Raw genomic sequence first — 24,919 nt, forward strand, 5'->3', positions numbered from 1 at the left:
ATCAAGTAAATACATTATTTTCAGTAGTAATGTCACAGTACTAAGACTGATATCTTCAATGAGATCTCTGACAGTTTATCAACAAACATGAAATACTCTGTTCTTAATGAGATTACCATTAGACAGATCAGTTTTTCAATAAAAGGTTTATCAAATAAAATTTCCAACAGAAATCTACATAGTGGAATGAATGAAGATAAGAAATAAGATTCTAACTTCTTAATAAGACTTAAACAAAAATAATCCAAAATTTCAGGAATTATTCCATATTTTCAAGGTCCAATTAGTGCCACACCTAACAGATGCTATATATAAAACACAAGGGAAAAGCTTAAGCAATTAGTGCTTTTCATATTAGTCCAGACTGAATGGATGTTAACAAATATAAGAAAAAGAACTTGGATTTCACAAATAATCCAGTGTGTTATATTTTAAAACATTTTTGTGACTTCCATCATTCATAAACAAAATAGGAACCTACAGTTAGATTGGCTTTAGCTAAGCTAATGGCATGCAGCAATACTGCTTTAAAGTACTGTTCATATACTCAATTGATCACTTTTATTTTTTTCTGATTTTACATTTCACAGTGTTGTCAAACATGTTAACAAATTTTCATTTTCAGAAGCTTGCTCCAGAGCATCATACTCTTAAAAAGAGAAAGTGATAGACTGTAGCTTGTGGGGAAGAAACATAAAGATATTGATGCATCCAGTTGTATTATTCAATCAGTCTTACCTTTTCAGAATGCAGGGATAAGAAAGCCTCAAACATGAGGCTCATTCTCGGCTGCACTTTTATCCTTACTGAAAATGGAAGCAATCTTAATGACTCTATCTAGGGGAACATGCCAGATATGCTAATATGTCTAGGGGGAGGGGCAGAAAGAGGGAACCTTCTTACCAAAGGTACATGCCAAGCTATTATTAAAGATGTTTTATAACTATGGATAAGAACAACAGACAACAGCCTCTATCAAAGCAAGAAACATAATAATAGTATATACATTTAAAAAAAGACAGGAATGTCAATGTATATCCTTAGTGTCCCCTATTCCTTTAGCAGCTACTGTACAGTCCACCTAGTTTCCAAACCCGGTATTAAGAGGATTTTTAATGTATTCCTGACACTCTGACCTCTACTGTCAAGCTTCCACCAATCAGGGGGTTGCATTTCTTACAAAGCTCCATCAATCTGGTGATTTAACATCACACAGACTGCAGCTTAATCTAGAGGATTCCATTTTCCCTCCTGCACACCAAGGCAGTGCACCATTATATAAGCCTGCTTCTTTCTTCTCTCCCAGCCTCCTCTTCTGCGATTTTCCAAATGCCTGCTTTACAAATGAATATGAAGAAAAACACCAGCATTCATACTACACCCCTTTGCTTGTGTGTTTGTATACCTAAACCCAAAAATGCACTCGCTCCAGAATCCGAATCCTATTTTCGCCATGCAAATAAAAAGAAAAAAGAAAGAAAATAGGAGGGGGAGCTGGAAAATAAAGACAGGGAAAGCGCCTCTGTAAGACGGAAAGAATATTCACAAGAGGTTTTTCACCGAGACAATGCAAGGAACTCATTAAAACTGCTAAACATGCTACCCGCTACAAGAGGAGACACGCTAGATTAGGCTTCGGTGCCCCGCTGGTTTTATTATGCAATGTCCTGCAACCCTGCTCTTTTTCCACCCGACACTGCAGCAATTCTCCAAGGGGTCAGGATATGCGTGTGTGTGTGTGAGAGTGTGTGTGTCCACGACGCACACGCAGCGCGCACGCCCGAACTCGCACACAGGGCGGCGAGAGAGAAAAGAGAGCGGGTTACCTGTAGGAACGCTCCCCTCGCACTGTATGCTTCCTGAAAGGGATGATGGTGCCGTTATCCTGGATGATGTCGTTGTTGTTCTCTCCATTTGGGGACAGCGCTTGAGTAGGACCAGGCATTGGAGCGCTCCCAAAAGCAAGCAGCCCAAAAACCTGGGTGCCTGGGCGAGGAGAGGCTGGGACGGGCTGGGCTGCTGCTTTTTTCCCTTTACTACCGATTCTGTCCGCCTCTCTTCGCCGCCGTCTTCTTTCCCCTCCTTTCTGGTCGGTGACGTCAAATCGCCGGGAGCAGCACCCAGGCCACGTGACCAGCTCCTCACCATAGCAACCGGCTAACTCATCAGATCTTCTCGATTCACACAGAGGGCTTGAGCGCGGCCACACGGAGGCAGCCAAACAGGCGCAAGGGGCGGGGCTAACATCTGGCACGTAGAACCCACTCGGCTTGGCGCGGCCCCCCCCCGCCTCGCTTCCTCTACGATTTCCCTCCAGCCGCGCGCTGTGTAAATGCGGCTGCCGATACAAAGAGCCATCCCTTGGGGAAAGGGAGGCACTGAAGGAGAGCGGCTGCGCACGCTCTAGAAACACATCCCACCAGTACTGAATTCGGCTTAGCTGTTGTTGTTTTTTTTCTTTTCTTTCACGCCTCACACCCGTTCGTAAAATTTTACAGTAACCATCCTGCTTTTTCAGCTCTGTTGGATCGACCGTAACAGAGGACGGAATAGCATAATCAAAACATGCGATTAACTGCTCGAAGAAGCCGAGCTTAAGAATTACCGTCAATAATCATCCCGGATGAAGCTTGGAAAATGTGCACAGCATGGGAAATAGTTGTCGGTAGATAAAGCAAGGGAGATGGCGGGCTAAAGGCAAGTTTTCTACAGAGTTATATTGAAATGGCGATTACACTATTCCCTTTTGCCTTTTCCATTAAGGCAACTTATTTTCAGGCAAAGAACAACATGATAAAAAGCTCTTCCCACACCTAAGTATGGAAAGAAACAAAGAAGCATTTCCAATTCTCTCCTTCTTTGGCAGTAATAATTTGTTACAATTATAGCCCTAGAAAACAAAATGAAAAGCCTTTTGTTCAAAGCTATATAATCCACTATCAACTCCACCCTGACAGTAGCAAATTATCTTTGGCCCCATGACTGAAAGCAGTATCAAAACCACTGTGTACAAAACTGAGATGGCACCAGTAATCTAAATATTAGAATTGTGGGCATAAATCCTAGTAAGGTGCTTGTATGGTATAATCCTCATCACTGTCATCATAAAATCACTTCTCAGACTTCAATACACTTTCCTTATTTATTGTTAACAAAAAAAATGAGTAAAGCAGTGCTGCTGAATTTTTACAGTATTAAAGATCTGACTATAAAGTCTGTGTGTGTTATTAAACATTTTTCATTTTCCTCTTACATACTCCTAGCAGGAAAAAGAGTATCTAAAAACTCTCCTTTCTTAAAGGCTTTTGAAATCACCTTGAAAAGTTTAAATGCATTTTAAAAACCTCAGAGTATTCACTGAATCTCTTTGATGGTTCTTCCTTCAGAATATGCATGAAGAGGAAGGCAGTTAAATGTGTTTTGTAAAAAGTAACAGATCTTAACAACAATCTTGTTAAGTACCCAAATAACAGCACTCCTTTGGTCTCAAGTGTCCCTGCCTGACAATTGTTTTCATCTACTTACCATAAAGCAATAAATAAAGCTTTGATTTTATAATTTTTTAAGCAGAGAGAAGAGAAATATCCACCCAAATCACATTTTTTTGAAGAGTTATTCCTCCAAATAATAGATAATTTGTGGATTTTGCAAGATTAATTTAGGTCATGTGAGCAAGTTGGAGACCTATGGAGGTTTTCTGAGTGATAGGCTTAGAAATTTCAGAAGTAAGGACCAAATAAACAAAAATACCATTTATTTTCTATGAATTTCTAATATCTGTGCCTATCATATTTTCTCCAAAGCTGCCTAGGTAAAGTTCATATCATTACCTGCATGAGCTGTTTCAAGGATGATTTGCAAAAAATAAGATCTGCAGACCACAAAGAGCTGGATTAACAAATTGTGCTAAGCAAAATCCAAATAAATTACACTACACTTAAAAGTAATTTGTAAATCAGTATGAAATAGTTGAAGACGAACAAAGGCTATCTGCCCATTCACAGACTAGGTAATAATTTGTCCAAAATGATCCTTGTCCTAATTTTGAAAATCTACATCACTATATCACATAAGATTGGCTCTTTGTTTCTTTTAACCTAACCTATTTCAGTATCAGTCAAGATACCGGAAGGTGGCATCTCCTAGGCAACACTGGCTAATATGATCTTTTTTTAAAAAAAAGTTTTGGATCTGGATAGGACTTTGAATGGAAGATGATCAAGGCATTCTAGGTGTATAGTGTGGACTAGAAAGTTGAAAAATAGCCTAGAAGAAGACAATGAGAATGCATCATTGCCTTTTATTTCCATCTCAATTGTGATATGGTTTTAAGGAAGTCTGACTTCAAAGGGATTGAGAACAGTGGAAAAGAAATCTAACACAAGCAGAGACAAACCCACTCTAGTATTTGATGTGGGGCGAAAAAAGCATGTGTTAATTTTTTCTTCTATTCAGTTGTGTCTGATTCTTGAAGACCCCCTGGACAAGTTCTGCAGTTTTCTTGGCAAGGTTTTTCAGAAGTAATTTGCCAATATCTCTTTCCTAGGGCTAAGAGAAAGTGACTTGCCCAAGGTCATCCAATGGGCTTTGTGTCTAAGGTGGGACTAGAACTCAATGTCTCCTGATGCTTTAACCATTATCTCAAGCTGGCTCTTTAACTACTCTTTATTGAGAAGGTGCAAGTATTCTTACCAAACAAAGGTTGTCAGAAAGGTTCTATAATCTGCTCTAATTACCCATTTCTTAATGGGTATAAACAGTGCTATAATCTGCTCTAATTCATTACATTTTTTAAGAAATATTGACCAACCTCAACCATATTCCTCCACATCCATACTTCTTTTTTTAAAAGAAACCTTAGAACAGTAGACCATTATACAGTGAGTAATGCCAGTTTTCTGGAAATTGATTGAATTTCTATATTAGGATAACTGCCGTGCTACAGTGTATCCATAAATTTTGACACTGCAATCCTATAGCTTCCTTTCCCATATATACACTGAACTTCTCATCTTTCTTTACAAGTACACCTCTATAGGCATTTTCCTTCACATTTATAGTCCTGTATCTCGATTGTGGAACAAATAAGGGAAAAGCCATATCTTTTCATATCAGACGCTCAAGTTATTTACTACTTCTTGCTTTGATTCTCAAATGCATAATGTACTGGCTCTACCTACTCCAGGATCCTGAAGAAAACTCTGAAGAATTTCTCTGTTTTTAATGTAAAACACTCATCTCCATCCAATCTTCCTACCCCGAATAAGAACTACAGGATCATAAAAAGGGAGGTTTTTTACATAGTATTGATACATGTTTGCACATTATATTAGTTGTATTATATTTTATATCTGAAGAATTCCTCAAAAACACTTTTGTTTTTCAATTTTTCAAACAATTTCAAGATGCAATCACTCCCCCCCCCCACAAATTCCACTTTTTAAAATTAAACTTTTGGTAAAGCTTTTCTGGTTTATGAGGACCCAGATTGTTGGGGGCAATATGATGACTCTGTAAACCTCTTAGAGAGGACTGTAAAGCACTGTGAAGCGCTATATAAGTCTAAGTGCTATTGCTATTGCTATTAACTAATCTAGCTGAAGCAGTTCCATTTTTCTTTTCTATTTACTTTTATTTATTTTATTTTTCTCTGAGGCACATTATATTATAATTTGCCAAGGGCATATATCATGTACTTCATGCACTCTGCAAAGCATTACATATATTTAAAGAGCTATGTAAACAATAAGGCAATAATAGTTTAGAATAGAATTCTTTATTGGCCAAGTGTAATTAGACACATAAGGAATTTGTCTTGGTGCATATGCTCTCGGTGTACATAAACGAAAAGATACATTCATCAAGAATCATAAGGTACAACATTTAATGATAGTCATAGGGAAACAGTCAATATAAATCTTAAGGATACCAGCAACACGGTTACCATCATACAGTCATAAGTGGGAGGAGATGGGTGATAGGAACGATGAGAAGATTAATAGTAATGCAGACTTAATAACTAGTTTGACAGTGTTGAGGGAATTATTTGTTTAGTAGAGTGATAGCATTCGGGGGAAAAACTGTTCTTATATTTAGTTGTTCTGGCGTAAAGTGCTCTGTAGCATTATTTTGAGGGTAGGAAATATTTTCACAGCCCTCTTTTTGACTTGTGTAGTATACAGATTTACAGCACAGATGTCTAACCATTTCGTTTGCCTGGGTGGCATTGACTGAAGTGGAATTATCTTGGGCCGCATATAAAATATATAATATAGTTAATGTATATAAATAACAAGTTTCCTTTGTTATATGTTTTTTATTATCTTGCAGGGCTGCACTAGCTGTCCAGAGCCTTATGCAGCCTATGGGCTCAGGTTAGACAAACCTGAGATAAAGTAAATATTTAAGTATCATTATAGATGTTGGATTGTATAAATCTTTTATCTTTGAGAAATGCACTTTTGACACATACTTGCACCATTAAAAAAATAACATGACTGTAAAAAAACTTACTGGATACATCTAAAAAACCTGTAAACTATGCTGAGAGAATAGTTCTGGATATTGTAAAAATATTTTGAGCTACCTTTTAAAAACTGAAATTTCAATATCTACTTCATTGAGCCCATTAAGCAACATTCTAAAAATACTGAATATAACACTGTAGCATTGCATGTTAAATTTGTTTCACTTCTGAAAAACTTGACTATATTTCTGGGGAGACCTATTCTCAACACCAGCTGTTTTATTCCAACTGTGTTTGGTAAAATTACGGTATAGAAAGGAGAAAAAAGGCCTACACTTTTCTCTTTTTTATAGTTACAATTTTGGCAAAACTATTCTGAGGACAGAGAGAAGAAATGATATAAGTTCCATATGGATAGCAGACTTTTTAGCCTGGCTGACATTCACTGCTTGGAAACAATGCACACATTACAGATGTACTTAATTTTACCATCATTGCAAGCTGCTACAAATACACTAAGTCATTTAGTAGGATTCCATCTCCCACAGCTATAGTTGTACATTCTCCTCAAAGCTCTACTTCCATTTATGAACTAACTGACATAAGAACACAGATTGAAAGCAAGTAGTTAGAATATTGTTTGGTTCTTTAATTATGCCTTTTAAGCAAAGTAATAAGTAGTAATTTGGGATATGGGAACTATGCCTAAAATGAGTGCTTTGCATTCACCCTCCCCACCCCCACCAAATGAAAACAAAGAAAATATTTTTTTATTAAATAGGACAGTGCAAATATTTGTGTTTTTTTTTAAACAGACTGAATATCTTTAAAACATGCTTTAAAAATATCTTTATCCCAGTATTTCCCTTTCTTTCTGAATAAAACTCATTTCAAGCATTGTTTTAAACTATTCTACTTGGGTAATTCTCATCAGAACAGAAGAACCAGATTCAAATAATAAAGCATTAAAATTAAAAGACACTAACTTATATTTTGTTAGCATAACCCGTTTTCCAAGAACAAGTCTGATTTGGGATTTTTTGCATTAGGAGATTTTATTGTGTGGGTGGGTGGGTGTTTAAAAATGGCTGAGATTGTTACAGATATGTATCCCATGCTGTTGCTACAAAGTTGTCTGTGTAAGAAAAAAAAACACCTTCAATTGTGTTTCAATCAGCTTGCAAACTGAGTACAGTATCTTTTTTTGGCTCAAGGGTCTCCTATGTCACAGCCATTTCTTTTCCTTTTGCATTAATGATTATCAGATGCTCACATAAATAACAGGAGAGAAACTCAAAGGACATTTAGTGGCTCTTCTGTTCCTCTAGGCACTGTTCATGTATCCAGATGCAAGAGTCCCAAGACTGAAGTTGCCAAGAACAAAAAGGAGGATGAACAAATGAACTGCCAAATAATACTGAGAAAGCTATTCACAACTCCCATTCTCCCCCCCCTTCCCCCCTCCCCCCTCCCCACCCCCCCCTCTCTCTCTCTCATTGTCTCTCACACATATTGTTGCAAACATTCTGTGAAATGTATCTCTTAGTGTGGAGTAATAAACAGTGTGCTAGAATGAGACGAAGTCAAATAAATAACAAACTCATTAAGTTGATCCGGATGGTTATTATTTCTCACCCCATTTGAGGGAGTTGTTAGGAACGTAAACCATTATCACTCTGAGTTTCTTATGAGAAAGATGAGATCATTAAAGTCATTTAAGAAATGATATTTAGGGGGGATTTAAACATTTCAGCAGCAAAGAGAGAATGGCAAAATCTACTAGGAATAAAAATGATGAAAATGATGAAGGTTTCATTTCGACTGTGCAACTTTTTCTATTCTTTTGGGATACAATACTGTCATTTCCTTGTAAATCTTCCTTATTCTATTACTGAGCAACAGCTCTTACAACAAATGTATCTTCTATATGAAAGGGATTGGCATCAGGACAGAACAAAATAATTACTTCCCTTCCAGGATTCCTGCCTTTTGCATACATCAACATTCAGTTTGTCGTGTAAGTTAGCATTACTATGGTAGATCTTATGGTAAGGGTTCTAAAAAGACACAATCAATAAAAGAGAATGCGGAAAAGGTAATTTCTGGAGTTTCTTTCAGTGACCCCAGATTGTTGGAACAGCCGCAAAAACTGAACTAACTTGAGAGACTAGAGATCAAGGGATGAGTGAGAGTTTTATCTCCTCACAAATTTTCCCTCTACACTTTCACTTCTTATCATCTAATTTAGAATGTTAGCTCTTTGCCTTTATGGAATTGAATTTTAATTAATTTGAAAATGTCTTCTACTTTGGGACATTTCCAACTGGTATAGTTTTCAATCTTCCACAAATCATCTGATGTTTACCTTTAACCATCTTCATTTCTGCAGCCTCCAAATGACGAGAATAGGTAAGGAATAATATGAGCCAGTCAATTCTCCCTGTTGCTGACCTAAATACAGAAAGAAAATAAATTGCCAGCATCCTGCTGCCATCCAGGTTTTCAGTAAATCCTGTGAGCAGCTGTTACAGGAAAAAAGTGCCTTGGTGTAAAACATCTATTTCTATCAAAATCTCTGCAGTTGCCATTATGCTGAAAGAATGCATGGCAGCTCTTTTGCAAACAAAAACTTTCAAAACAGCTTTATCCATCATTGTAAGTTGCTGTGAAGCCTCCGTACGAGGGAGGGAGGAAAGTGAAGGTATGGTATGCTTCAGCTTAGGCCTAGTGATGGAGAACCAAGTGCCCAAACTGCACGCACGCATGCCCAAACTGAGAGGGGTGCGTGCACGTGCATGCACAGACATGCGCTCATTCGCAGCAGAGACCCAAAGACCAGCTAGCCAGAGAGAGGCAGGGCACCCAACACTGGCAGTGCAGCAAGAGGAAAGATCTTATTCTTTCATGAGCTTCTGTTTCATCATTTGCAGGGAAACAGAAAGAAACTCACGAAAGAAACGCCAAGGAGATCTGACCTGGGGCAATCGCACGATGCCAGCAGAGAGGGCTCTGCGTGCCACCTCTGGTATGTGTGCCATAGGTTCACCATCACCGGCTTAGGGGCTAGGAAGTGATTGAAGCAAGAATTGGGTGCATATTGCTTATACAAAAGGCCAGGAAAAATCAGTGCACAGTTTTTGAATCTTTGTTTTTTAATGTGTTTGTAAAATTAAGAAGAAACTGACTAGGATAGGATCTGCTCAATGGTAAAGTTACCAAGATCCCTTCCTTAGCATAATTCAGCAGCAGTGTCTATTGCGCAAAGAGCTGTTTGCATCCAGGAAAAACCAATAGAAGAAAAAAACCAGCATCACAGAAGGAAAGGACCAGTGGCTTTATTCTTTTGGTTTCAGATGAATTAGTGCGGAGTCTTCAAGGTCACATGACCTTGAACAAGAATAAAAATAAATGTAGAAAACAGTGGAAAGTTTGACGTTGTCCAAAAAGGCAGTATTTTTAGAAGGAATTTTCTTATTTTCTAAATAAGCCTAAAAATGTCAAGCAAACAGTTGATCATACTAGAACATATTACATGAATAGTTTCAAAGAAAAGCGGATAGCTTAGCATTCAAATGATCTGAGTTCTATAGAAACAGGCTGCCTATTTTTTTAAAAAAAGCATTGGAAAATATTCTGTTAGTTTTTGAAGAACTACAAGGTAAGATCAAGCTAGAAACTTTGATATGATCGATAAAACAAAAAAGAAGTTGTAGAAGGCCCTTGAGCTGAAGAAAGTTGAAGAAAGGATGTGCTTCATATAAAGCATGCAGTTGTAGCTTCTTTAAATGAATATTTATTTATTTAACTCCATCTATAGAGCCACCTATCTCACATAATAATTCTGGGTAGCATACATAGAAACAATTAAGAATACATAAAAACCATTCAATCAATCAATATAAATTAAAATAAAAAGACGATAAATAAAAAATGCAGGAAAACACACAGAGGGTGCAATCCATTAACTTTCATATAGCCAACTAACAGGCTCCACTCTATCATGGAATCCCAAGCTAAGGGCCTTCTGGAAGGCCAATATATTATATACTAACACTATTGTCTTTATTAACTAAATTTCTAACAATATGATTCACTATCTCTTTGGGGTTTTCTCCACTTTTGCCCTTTAATAGCACAAACAAGCTCTGGAAACATATTGGTTCTGCTGTGTCTCCACGACAATGCCTTCAACTTGTTCTCAGCCCATGAATGAGATAGGGTTAACTAATTCCTTAACAATATCAGTACTTCACTACCATTTCCCTTTTTATTTCAATACCCTTTTTTAAACTATGGAATCACTCCTGAATAATTTCATTGCCCAGGACTGAGGCAAAGGAAACTGGATAATCAGAAGAGCCAAAACACGTTTGGGAATCATACATGCACCATTAAGTTTTAATAACGAGTGAAACAATACAAGATATATACAAACATCAGCTTTTTCACTTCAATAGATACTGATATGTAAGGACTTTTTATTTTTATTTAGCTTCAAAAGCAATTATAGTATTAGAATTATAGAATCTTAGCAGGTGTATACCTTCCTAGTCTTGCAAAAGATTGTGCTCTCCTGTACAAAAATGGAAAATATTAAGATGTATTCTCTATAACTGTGCAAACAATTACGAAAATCTTTTCCTTGAAGATCTGAAAAAATCAGCTCCAAAAGATTATTTATAACTCCTAGAGCAATTTAGAATGTATGCTTTCAATGGTCTGGGTTAAAGTCTAAGGAAGAGAGAACAATTAACATGTTTAACATGTTTGCTTTCTAATAAGATTTTTGTATTTAAAAAATCCCAAACTAAAGTTTAAGTGGTGTAATAAATATAAACATAGGAACAGAAAAGAAACCTATAAACAGTTAAGGTAGCAAGCAGAATAATCAATAGACTAGCATATTTTGCAACATAGAAAAGCCAGAGAGATACATACTGTATAAAAGCTAAATATTGCATGGCAATTTATGAAACATTATAATCATTTGACCAAAGCAAAAAGAAGTTACATCAATGCTGAAAGAGGCAAAAGCGCATTATATAAAAAGTTCAGGCTTTTGTAAAGCAGGGCTCTAAAAAGGCTCTTAATTTATCTTACTGGCACAGGACACATGTACAGGAGCCCAAAACAAACATTCAAATAAACTTTTATTTATCATTTTTATCAAGGGAAAATATCTATCCCTCAAGTTTTTAATTAAAAGAAAGAATTTGTAATTAAGAGTGTCCGATTGATCATGGTGCTTTGCAATTATTTTTGGACTGGTGACTCAAATCAGATATTTGCACGTATGATATTAATGTTAATATTACTGTTAATAAACATCAGATTATGAGAGATGGGTATATGTAAATTCCATATATAAATCCATAAATAGTATGTTATCTATGTTAAACGTTAATCACAGATCAGCCTATCAATTGAAAATATTGTAGTTGTGCTATTCTCTGATGGCAAAAATAAACAGAAGTCTGATAATACCTTTTATGATTACAGGTAATCCTTGACTTACAACCATTCGTTTACCAATTGTTTGAATTACATTGACACTGAAAATAGTAACTCATGACCATTTTTCACACTTACAACCATTGATCAACATTTGGCCACTTGGCAACTGGCATGTATTTATGCTGGTAGAGCATTATGGGGTCATGTGATCACCTTTTGCAACCTTTTGACAAGCAAAGTCAATGGGGAGCCAGATTCATTTAACAACCATGTTACTAATTTAATAACTACAATGATTCACCTAGCAACTGTGGCAAGAAAAGTCATAAAATGGGACAAAATTAACTTAACTGTCTTGCTTAGCAACAGAAATGTTGGGCTAAATTGTGGTTGTAAATTGAGGAACATCTATAATCGATTTCATTAAAAAGACATTAACTTCTGTGAGCTGTAGCTGACTTCATCAGATGAGACTAGCTAATCTGTGCACCTGCTGGAATGAATTGCAGCTCACAAAAGTTTATGCCTTTTTAATAAAATCTGATAGTGGGAAAAGATACTACCAGACTCTTGATTTCTTACCAATGGAAGAAAAATGTACTATATTTAAAATCTCAGAAATACAAAACCAATTATGAGAAAAAAATAATTAAATGCATCAGCAGAGATGCATAACTGAAACATATTTTAACAAACATTTTCCAAATCTTGTCTGAAAGGCGCTAAGGAAGAAAAAATTCTTCATCTTTACAAATTCATCTTGGTGCCTCTACCAAAAAGAGATGCTTTCTTTTTTGCAAGTATGCTTGAGCTCTTGTAATAACGGCACACATAAAATGCCTTCCAAGGCAGGGAAAAGAGATTGTTGGCTAGAGATGAGTGGCACTTATATTCTTCTGGTCTTTCAATCCATAACTCACACTTCAAGATCAATAGAAATAGATCTATTGCAATTAGTAGGCTGGAATCCAACCCATAGGTCTGGCTGGTCAGGGCAATTCTGCCGAAAATACAGCTTTTTAAAATTACACTGAAATCCATGAAATTAATGATTGCTGAAGATATTCTGCCAGTTGATTATGGCATAAACTTTTGCAGAATTAAACAATTAAACAGTGTACTTTTCTTGTAGCTCTCTTCCCTCAGATATTTGTACTTATTCTTTGAAAATCTCTAAGCTGGTTGTTCTATGCAAAAAGTAGAATCTATTTACATTCTAAAGGAAAAAAAAATCTTACTGCCTTTCCTTCTCCACAAAACAGGTTTTGTCCTGAATCTTCGGTGTGATTGTTTTTATGGTTATATTGGACCTGAAATGTAACTAAGAGAATTATTTTGAGAAATTAGAAAAGTAATATTCCCATTATTAAGGACTAAATTCAAGTGATGTGTGATTCACATGTTTTTGAAAAGGCTGATTTATTTACAGCACTAATATAAAAAAGATTCATTTTGTATGGTGTAGATTTTATATTTTGTAAAGGTAAAAATAATATTGTTTAATGTTTAATTAGAATTTTTTTATATTTGATTAATGGTGACAGAGAGATACAATAGCTTTTCCTTTTCATAGTTTTTTATATATTTTTCCTGATTTTCTTGTATTTTGTGTTTTTCTATTTTTTTTTCTGCACATCTTAAGAAAAATAAATAAAAATACACATCACTAATTCTTTGATTAGATAATATTAATTATTTTGATGTTTTGTCATAGCATTTTACCATTTTTAAGTTACATAGTTCAGTATATATTAATCTAGTTCCTTTCTAACACACTAAAGCAGCTGAGATATATGCATTATAAAGAACAGAACAGAATAACAGAGTTGGAAGGAACCTTGGAGTTTTCTAGTCCAACTCCCTGCTGAAGCATGAGACCCTATACAGATCCTGACAACTGGATGTCCGGTCTCTTCTTAAAAGCTTCCAATGACACCCACAACTTCTGAAGGCAAGCTGTTCCACTGGTTAAAATAGTTCTCAGGAAATTTCTCCTTAGTTCTAGTTGCCCTTTCCTTGATTAGTTTCTTATATTGCCTTCTGGTGCTTTGGAAAATAGGCTGACCCTCTCTTCTTTGTGGCAGTCCCTTAGATATTGGAATACTATCATGTCATCCCTAGTCCTTCTTTGCACAAGACTAGACATATCCAGTTCTGACAACCGTTCTTCATGTTTTAGCCTCCAGCCTCCTAATAATCTTTGTTGCTCTTTTCTGCATTCTTTCCGGAGTCGCTACATCTTTTTTATAATATGGTGACCAATACTGGCTAGTGGAAGGACTCATTCATTTAATTAGTTCAATATCATCCAATCTATGCAAAACGTTTATGCTGTGGATAATACAGTACAAGATTGCAAAGTACAAACAGGGGTTCCCTATGTATTATTAACAATTAAGTTTTTAAATGTTTTAAGTCAAGAAAAACAAATTTATCAAAACTGGATCAGGGGTCTATAAACCTGCTTCATTAAAAATTAACCATTTATCTTCATTAATTCATTTCAATAAGATAGAATTGTAATAATTACTGTTCCTTTGTTTGAATACTTCAGTGTTTACAATAGTTTGAACTTGAAGGCTGGATGTTTATTGTGTTCTTGTTAAAATGACAGTATTTGTAATAGACTTTTTCAAGCCCCAAATAAGATCTTGCTGCTTCTATAGCAACACCAAGAATTGCTGGTTGAAGAATAACTTTTTCAGAGACTTTCTAGACATTGCCCCCTTGTGGATATATCTTTATATCACCTCTTGTGCAGCTTACTGAATATTTAATTGCTGTAATGCGGTAGTTATTAATGGAGTAATTTAAATTGATGTTATCTTTTTCCAGTATCTTATATTTATTAACTAATCATTATGAATTTACTATAGCACTGAATTGTTTTATTGATTGTGTAGATATATAAGCATCAATATTGATTGTAATATTGATGTTTTGGGATAATTGTTTTATACTTTCAATGAAGTACTTTAGACTTCATATCAAGAGAGCAATGTGTATAAATATGACATTTAATTTATTGTCTGCTAAGTAGTGCAACAAGTATTCAGAACTTACTTTGTATATTCATCCACTTGTAGTGCTTGCTTAGATGAACTCTTTCTTGTAGCAATTTGATACTAGAAAAGAAAATATAGCAATTTTTAGTTTAACAGAAAATAGAAAAAATATCCAGTACATTGCCTTTTTACATCCTGATTATGTCATCAATTTAATCTTGTTTTAGAATCCTAGTATCTGAGTAAGATATCTGAAAATTTGAACAAAGCATCACTTTTTCATGCCAATGAGCAGGTCTCACATCCCTCAGGATAATGAGGATGATGCTGCAATCCTTACACTACAGCTTATAGAAGCTATTAAATAAAATACCCCTAGGGCATATCATTGCACTCTGTTTAAATGTTGCATCATGCAATACAAAACTGTCCAATCACCACCACACACACAAAAAAGCAGATGCCTCTGCTTTTTAGAGATATTAGGGCTGCAGTTCCCAGAATTCTCCAATGCTTATGTATGCTGTGGAATTCTGGTAATTATATTCAAACACCTCTAGGAAGCACCAGGTTAGAAAAGGCTCTCAGTAATGTGGCCCTCCCAGAATTAATTCATAGCAATACAATGCTGCTAAGAAAATAGTAAACCAACATATGCAGTCATTATTATGTTTGTTGGGATGGCTGAATTCTATTGTAGTCTTTGAGGGACTGCTAGGAGTTTATATGTACAATAGAAATTGTATTTGAAAGATTTGCTTAACAATTCTAAATTTCTCCTGTCATAGGCACAGAGATATATTGAACAAAGTGGTTCCGTTGATTTTACTATAAATACTGCAAGTGTTTACAGAGAATTGTAGATTTATAATTCTACTAAAATAAGAGGATTTCAGAATGTATGCATAAGATTGCAATCTTTGGTCCCAAACCAAATACTATTAAGTTTGTACTGATATGCAGTTTAATTTACAAGTGTGTTTAGTTATCTAATATAGGCCTTGAGGACAAGCCAGAATCCAACCTAATGTACTATGGGAGAGTTCACTGTTAGCAAAGTAATCACCAGTAAACAGACAACACTATGCAAATGCCAAATGTTAGGGGGAAAAAACCAGATGTAAACAGAATTTTATCAATCACTTGAAACATAAAAAATATTAGTTATTTCCCCCTGTGGCAGACAGAAAAGATCATTACTTTTAATAGTTGTTTCATTTAATAGGAAAGACAAATTTATACCCTACCTAGTATTATGTTTAGTCTAGAAAAAAGAAGGACTGGGGGTGACATGATAGCAGTATTCCAGTATTTGAGGGGCTGCCACAAGGAAGGAGGAGTCAACTTATTTTCCAAAGCAACAGAAGGCAAGACAAGAAACAATGGATGGAAAATAATGAAGGAGAGAAGCAACCAGGAATTAAGAAACTTCCTAACAGTGAGAACAATTAACCAGTGGAACAGCTTGCTTTCAGAAGTTGTGGGTGCTTCGTGATTGGAGGTTTTTAAAAAGAGACTGGACAGTCACTTGTCTGAAATAGGGTCTCCTACTTGAGCAGGGAGCTGGACTAGAGGACCCCCAAGTCCCTTCCAGCACTATTCTGATTGATTGATTGAATGTATATTAAATGTATATTGTAAGTATATATTCCGCATATAATATGTGTTTTCATTTTCCACCAGCTGAACCCCTAATTTGAGGCTTAACAATTACACAACAGCAAGGAAAATCCTCTTTCTCCATTGTCACATGCATTTTGTTTCCACCCAATTTGCAACTCCCAACATAGTGAAGAAGTGGCTCAGAGTTTAAACACAACTGATCCCCTATACATCAGAAGACAAAAAATATACTGTATTTATGATGCTGCAATGTGTGAATTGAGTCATATGTCATAATTAATTTCTAAGGGTTGTAGTATCTGTACTGAATTGGAATCAGCCAAATTGTCATTTAAGAATGGTCTCTCACTGTAGACTGGAGATGAACCAATTAAACCTAATTGGATAGTGGAAAAATTCATATAATTATAATAGCTATAATATAGAAATATATTATTTCTATCTTAACATATGGACAATACAGCAATCTTTTAAATACTACAATATTCAGTTTTACATATCATTTTATTTGTACATGGTTTAATTTGGTTCAATCTTTTTCTGGTTGCTGTAAGAAAATGGCATTCTACAAGCATTGTGCCTGTCTGGGAGTTTCTGACTCAAAATACAAATTTCTAACTTAAGGGTAAAGCAGTTCTTTCTCCTTTTTGAATACGATTTGGAAATTTGCCAAGGGAACTGCAGTTATATTTCACATGCCTATTCATACAATTTCTGTTCGTTTCAATACATTATTTGAATTGGTATTTCACCACTTACAAATCCTTGTTCAGGTATGGACATTTTTTTTGCCAATGCTTATTTTTCAACACATAGATATGCAGGAAGTACTAATGTAAAATAAATGGAGTATTAAGCAAAAATATTTTAGTGATTAATATTCATCTTTATGAAGCACAAAATCTAAAACAGAAAAACAAGTTCACTAAGTAACCCTGGAAAGAATATATTAAATAAATAGATTTGACTGAAAAATATTTGATGGAAAAAGATAGAGGACAGCAAGAAATTTACGTAAGAATGTAGTCCAAGTAAGTATTATATGGGCTCCAAGATCACTATAGATGTGGATTGCAGCCAAGAAATTAAAAGACGCTTGCTCCTGGGGAGAAAAGCTATAGCAAAACTAGACAGTATTCTAAAAAGCAGAGACATCACCCTGCCAACAAATGTGCATATAGTCAAGGCTATGGTTTTCCCAGTTGCAAGGTATGACTGTGAAAGTTGAACCATAAAAAAGGCTGAGTGCCAAAGAGTTGAGGCCTTTGAACTGTGGTGCTGGAGAAGACTCCTGCAAGACTCCCTTTGACTGCAAGCTGATCAAACCAGTCAGTCCTAGCGATCAACCCTGACTGCTCTTTAGAAGGCCAGATCCTGAGGGTGAAACTCAAATACTTTGGCCACCTAATGAGAAGGAAGGACTCACTGGAGAAGAGCCTAATGCTGGGAAAGATTGAGGGCAAAAGAAGAAGGGGACAACAAAAATGAGGTGGCTGGATGGAGTTATTGAAGCAATAGGCGTGAACTTAAATGGAGGATGGTAGAGGACAGGAAGGCCTGGAGGAACGTTGTCCATGGGGTCGGACACGACTTCGCAACTAACAACAACAACAAACTATTATATCTTTTGACCAATAAAGGACTAACTGGGCTCAAACTGAAAGAAAAGGATGGTTACATTAAATGTAATGAAAAGTTGGAAACATCACTGAAAATGAAATGATCATCACTGATGATTAGAAATAATCATCAGATATAATCATCAACCCAACTCATCTCACTGGGTAACTATTGGGAGGGAAATAGGAGGAGGAAGGAATACTAGGTATGTTCGCTACCTTAAGTTATTTATAAAATATAAAAAGGGAGACTAAAAATAAACATACATAAAATCAAGTTCTCCATATGTCTTTTCTGCCAAATGCTAACCTCTTTTTCATTTTGTGTTGCATCCTACCATTATTTACTGGTGTCCTACTTGGTTGTAATATAACAAAAGCCACATAGATGGCACTCCCCTACCATTCCTTCAAAGCGTATTCTAATATCGCAGGAATGTAGGAATAAGAAGGGAAGAAATGCTACAGTTGCATGGAGGAAGGATGCTGCTCTTAGAGACCACAAAAAGATGAACAATTTACGTTGTTTTCCCAGGGGATCCTTTCATGTGGTTTCTATGTCAATTGGAACCACCAGAGAGCAAGCAATCATTATGGATCATGTAACAACCAAGCTTGTTCTCTTTTTGTTGCATGACAGAGTCCAGTTAGCTCATAAAACCTGCACTGGATTTTATGTAGCAAAATTGCAAGGTGGTAAATATGCAATTTTGAAATTTCAGCATTTATGAGGAATAATCTTTTTATAGACAGCCTAGAAAAGAGTCTTAAATTACTGTCAGTCTAGAGCTCCAGGGACACAGATAATATAAAGGACTTTCTTTTCCATCTCCCTTGCAAAGGTCACCAAACCTTGCTGCGCCAGAATCCTTCGCGGCGAAGGTTGTAGAGAGTATGGTGGCATATCAGTTTCCCTTACACCTGGATGAAACTGTCTATCTAGACCCGTTCCAGTCCGGTTTCCGGCCCGGTTACAGCACGGAGACGGCTTTGGTCGCGTTGGTGGATGATCTCTGGAGGGCCAGGGATAGGGGTTGTTCCTCTGCCCTGGTCCTATTAGACCTCTCAGCGGCTTTCGATACCATCGACCATGGTATCCTGCTGCGCCGGTTGGAGGGATTGGGAGTGGGAGGCACCGTTTATCGGTGGTTCTCCTCCTATCTCTCCGATCGGTCGCAGATGGTGTTGACAGGGGGGCAGAGGTCGGCCCCGAGGCACCTCACTTGTGGGGTGCCGCAGGGGTCAATTCTCTCGCCCCTTCTGTTCAACATCTATATGAAGCTGCTGGGTGAGATCATCAGTGGCTTCGGTGTGAGGTACCAGCTGTATGCGGATGACACCCAGCTGTACTTTTCCACACCGGGCCACCCCAACGAAGCTATCGAAGTGCTGTCCCGGTGTTTGGAAGCCGTACGGGTCTGGACGGGGAGAAACAGGCTCAAGCTCAATCCCTCCAAGACAGAGTGGCTGTGGATGCCGGCATCCCGGTACAGTCAGCTGAGTCCACGGCTGACTGTTGGGGGCGAGTCATTGGCCCCGATGGAGAGGGTGCGCAACTTGGGCGTCCTCCTGGATGAACGGCTGTCTTTTGAAGATCATTTGACGGCCATCTCCAGGAGAGCTTTCTACCAGGTTCGCCTGGTGCGTCAGTTGCGCCCCTTTCTAGACCGGGATGCCCTATGCACGGTCACTCACGCCCTCGTGACGTCTCGTCTGGATTACTGCAATGCTCTCTACATGGGGCTCCCCTTGAAGGGCATCCAGAGGCTGCAGTTAGTCCAGAATGCGGCTGCGCGGGTGACAGAGGGAGCCCCTTGTGGCTCCCGTGTGACACCTATCCTGCGCAGACTGCACTGGCTACCTGTGGCCTTCCGGGTGCGCTTCAAGGTTTTGGTAACCACCTTTAAAGCACTCCATGGCATAGGGCCGGGTTACTTACGGGACCGCCTACTGCTACCGAATACCTCTCACCGACCCGTGCGCTCTCACAGAGAGGGACTCCTCAGGGTGCCGTCAGCTAGGCAGTGTCGTCTGGCGACACCCAGGGGAAGGGCCTTCTCTGTGGGGGCTCCCACCCTCTGGAACGAACTCCCCCCAGGACTCCGTCAACTTCCGGACCTCCGAACCTTCCGTCGCAAGCTTAAAACACATTTATTCATCCGCGCAGGACTGGATTAGATTTTAAATTTATATTGGTTTTTAATGGGTTTTATTATTTATACTGCTTTTTAATAATTCGGCCTTTTAGAATAAGTTTTTTAATTGTTATTTTAATTTGTATTTATATGTTTTTACTTGCCTGTGAACCGCCCTGAGTCCTTCGGGAGATAGGGCGGTATATAAATGTGATTAATAAATAAATAAATAAATAAATAAATCCATCTTTTTATATAAAAAATATATGAATAGTTAAGAAGACTATAAGACTTGAATCTAAATAATCCCAGCTCTCAAATATATGAGCTCCTATTTGGTATAACTTTGCATTTTGCATTTCTCCTTCAGGCCAAAGGTTTGCTTCAAGAGCAAGACCACACAGCAGCTGATAGTGATAGGATCACTATCATATAGTACTCAGCTACAATGCTTATACAAGAAAAATATGGTAGCTTTTGCAGATCTCTAGTTATGTTGTGCAGTTTTAATGACAAAAATATTGTGGTGACTTGGAAATTTAAAAAAATTTAACATTCATAAACTGCATGTCACTTCATCCTGAGTCCTTCGGGAGATAGGGCGGTATATAAATACAATTAATAAATAAATAAATAAATAAATCAACTTTGTCTTGGAAGAAATTATGCAATTAATTATCTAGTTAACTAGTTAGAAATAGTTATCACAATAAAATTGGGTATTCTTGAAAAGACATTTTGATTTAGTTAACACATGAAAGTATAAACCAGTTCCCAGTTATATTTAACATAAAACATTTTCCAATAGCTGGCAGCACTTGGCTGACCTTGCATAGTATGAGCAGTATAGTTGGGTCAGGATTGGTTAGTATTTGTAAGAGATAGCATAGGAATCCTAGGACTGAACCTACTCAAAAAAATCTTTATGGAAAAAGGCAGTGGAGAACCAATATGAACTTCAACCTTAGTTATGCATGCTCACTAAATGACTGAGCTAAGCACTGTCTCTCAATTCACTCTATCATACAATTTATCTTATGGTGGTGAAAAAATGGTAGACAGTATGCTACAAAAGCTATTCTGAGCTGCAAAAGGAAGTTGGAATAAAAATGAGTCAAACAAACTTACCAAGAAAGCACTTAGACATGTCGAGGTTGCCAGGAATGGACCTTTGACTTAAAGCAGACTCTCTTTTCCACCCACAACATTCTATTTTACTGATATCACTCTAAATATCAATGCTCCCAATAGTGCACATTATCTGCATGAAAACTTCCTATATTCACCCTCTCTGTGTCATTCTCTTGATGCATCTTAAAATTGCATTTGCCTCTTTGCAGATAACTCTGATAGCACATAACATAACACAAGGTACAAAATGTATAAGTTAAATGTAACAATAAGAATCCACAATAAAAATAGCTGTAACAGAGGCAACTTTTATCAAATCAATTGGGGCCGAATCTTCATTGAAAGAATACAGTTTACTTTACAACATGCTAACAGGATTGTGCTTACTTGTACGTAAGGAAGGCAAGTAGTCCCAAGTGCAAGTACTATAAAGACCTTTTGTCTGGTCTACCTTCTATGTATATTGAAAGGGATGAAGTTTTTAAGTCCCTCCAAAGATAATCAAATCCAAATGGCAAGGCATTTCCTTATACATTTGTCAAATGTTTTTTTCTGAAATCAAGTGATTATATATATATATTAATAACCAACTTCCCTTCCTGGATGTCTTAGTCTACAGAAAACCCAATGGCTCCCTAGGACACACCATCTACCAGAAGAAAACACACACAAACCGCTATCTGCACGCACTCTCACACCACCACCCAGCACAGATCAACTCCGTAGCCAAGACACTCATCTCCAGAACAAAATGCTTAGCTGATGAACAACACCTAAAACCCGAACTAGACACTCTCACTAACGTACTAACATCCAATGGATTCCAAACAAATAAGATTACCAAGCTAATCCAAAAAGAACCCCCCACTAAAATCCAAGACAGAGAACAAGAAAACGGCACAGCCCTCCTCCCATATATAAAAGGCACCACAGACAGAATCAGCAAGATCCTCCACAAACACAACATCAAGACAGCATTCTGCACAAACAGAAAAATATCCACCATCCTAAGAAACCCCAAAGACAAAATTGAGTTAGAAAATCAAGGAGTATATGAAATCCCATGCACCGCCTGCCCCACCACATACATTGGACAAACCAACAGAAGAATAAGTGCACGCATTGAAGAACACAAGAACTCATTCAAAAAAGAGGAACCAACTTCTTCCCTGGTCCAACATTTTAAAGTCACAGGACATGATATTGACTTTCAAAAGACCAGAACTATCGCCAAAACTGAACACTTTAACAACAGAATAATCAGAGAAGCCATTGAGATAGAAAAACGCCCACACAGCATGAACAGACGAGATGACACCTCCCGCCTACCAGCCATTTGGAAACCCGCCCTTATTGACAAACGAGTCCCTAACACGAGGAATGACACCAGACCCACACTCACAAGGTCCACACAGGATGTCACCACCGCACATCCACCCAGAAAGCAGACCCAAACCCACACTGATCATGAAGCACGACCAAGGACCAGAAGCCAGACCGCAGCTGCAACATTAGCCATTTCAAACCCCTCCAATCCATTCATGCAGCAGACTGACACCCACTATGAAGATGTAGCACGATCACAAAGCCAAACAACAGCTATGCAGCTCACCAGCTCAAATCCCCCTGCAGCACAGACTAGACTGAGCACAACCAAGCCCCCACCAACACAGGACACACCCCCAGCCAATCAGAGCACAGAAAACCCCATCCAATCAGAGCACAGCCAAGCTCCCACCCAATCAGTTCAAACCCCACTAGCAGTTAAAAGGAAGAAACAGCTGCGATCACACATTGCTCCCAGAAGCACGAAGCTGAAGCCTGAAGATGACGAATGAGACTTCGTCGAAACGTCGCCAAGACACTTCCAATCTTACACGGGAGAAAACCCGAACAACCAAAGACCTATATATATATATATATATATATATATATATATATATATATATATATATATAGAGAGAGAGAGAGAGAGAGAGAGAGAGAGAGAGAGAGAGAGAGAGAGAGAGAGAGAGAGAGAGAATTAACACAAAATATTGCATAGGAAATACTTGATCAAAAAATGTGACTGTCTGTCAAGATCTGTTCTTTTCATATCCATGGTAACTTCTTATGATTAATGTTTTAAAGATGTTTACAGATCAATCTGCTTACATCTGCTTTGGAATCTTCCCTGATATTGATGTCAAACTGACTGGTTTATAATTCCCTGGGTCCTTCTTCTCTCCTTTTAAAGTGAGAATGTTTGCTCTCTTTAAATCACTTAGTACTTCACCAGAGCTTAATGAATGGGTTGATATAGCAACTCTTACTCCCACATAAAATGGATTTTTTTGTATGTTGGCTGTGATTTCAAGGAGTTATATTTCAAATGATTTGGATGGCAGTCCATTGGGAAGGATGAAATAGTCAGTTTAAGTCAAATGCAAAACTTTGGTCATATGGTTTTAGTGTCATCCTAATTAAAGACCAACTATCTATTGAGAGATAAATTGTTAAGGACTCCTAAAGCAGCGTTTCTTTAGTTTATTGGGTGGAGCACCAATTTTTCTCTTACTCTGCAACCACAGACTGTTTATTCTATGTTGATTCATATGAAAGAAATAAGATTAAAAGAAGACAGTTTGCATTACTCAGGGGTTAAGACATTTGAAATAATACTTTTTCAAAATAAAGATTAAAATTACCTAAACTACTAGGGGAAGAGTATATGTCAGATAAAATAAGGTTAATAACTAATGCAATTTTTATTTATGCAATTAAATGTATAATTAAAATGTTACAAAAATTAACCAGCAAATCAATGATCTCTACTTTAAAAATGTCAAATTTGACATTTATTCTTTTATTCCTCTGCATTATCTTCAGGTACCTTTCCATGCGGCTGTAAACTTTTCAAGTTTATAATCTTTACTATGATTATTATTTTAAAAGGATAACAAGACTCCTCAAATGTCAAAGTAGGCCTGTTCAGAGGAAATATGCTAGTTCCTTTGTTTCAGATTATTCCAATACACAAGAATCCTTATGGAAAATACAGCTGTCCTGAAGTTTATTAAACTGCAAACAAGAATTTTTGACATGCTATTGAAACTTCTCTGCTGTCCTGCCTCTTATCTTCTTTTCAGAATTTCCCACAGTATTAATTCATACTCAGAACTAACATAGACACTTATAACTTTCCCTTTCTATATACTCTACAATTCTGCAAGTCTCCACTGATAGGTCTTAAGGATTAACAAAGAGATGCAGTAACACCGGATTATCCTTCAACAATATTGTCTTCTGTTCCAGTGCAGAACAATATTTTTTCCAGATTTATCCAATAAATTGTTTCCCTCCTCTTAAATCTTTCCTCAATAGCTTTCCTGGCTCCACTCTGATTTATCTATTCTGGATTTATTTCTACTTGAATAGTTCATAACCAAATCCAGATCTTTCCTACTGTCATTCCCTGCTTAGTTTAAAAATCTACTGGGCAGGCAC

At 37.1% G+C, this 24,919-nt stretch overlaps 1 protein-coding gene and 1 long non-coding RNA gene across 9 annotated transcripts in view; one reads left to right on the plus strand and one right to left on the minus strand.

Annotated features, from left to right (window-relative positions):
• LOC131194670 (uncharacterized) overlaps positions 1-7,889 on the plus strand; it is a 63,324-nt gene extending 55,435 nt beyond the window's left edge. The window contains exon 4 of the long non-coding RNA XR_009154266.1: positions 7,795-7,889. This is a non-coding gene — a long non-coding RNA (uncharacterized LOC131194670). The remainder of the gene's footprint in view (positions 1-7,794) is intronic.
• Positions 1-24,919, minus strand: part of MAPRE2 (microtubule associated protein RP/EB family member 2) — a 69,921-nt gene that overhangs the window by 39,500 nt on the left and 5,502 nt on the right. For 3 of the 8 annotated variants that reach the window (XM_058175942.1, XM_058175944.1, XM_058175941.1), the window contains exon 2: positions 14,984-15,045. Coding sequence is in view for 3 of the 8 variants with exons in the window: in XM_058175941.1 (XP_058031924.1) it covers positions 14,984-15,045 (62 nt within the window). In the remaining 5 variants the exon portion in view is untranslated. Of the gene's footprint in view, positions 1-738; positions 1,097-1,826; positions 2,105-8,831; positions 8,918-14,983; positions 15,046-24,919 lie in introns of those variants that run through there. The other 5 variants (XM_058175943.1, XM_058175945.1, XM_058175939.1 and 2 more) reach the window with 4 other exon arrangements.

This window comes from Ahaetulla prasina, chromosome 3 (assembly GCF_028640845.1).
Source record: "Ahaetulla prasina isolate Xishuangbanna chromosome 3, ASM2864084v1, whole genome shotgun sequence".
Taxonomy (NCBI): Eukaryota; Metazoa; Chordata; class Lepidosauria; order Squamata; family Colubridae; genus Ahaetulla; species Ahaetulla prasina.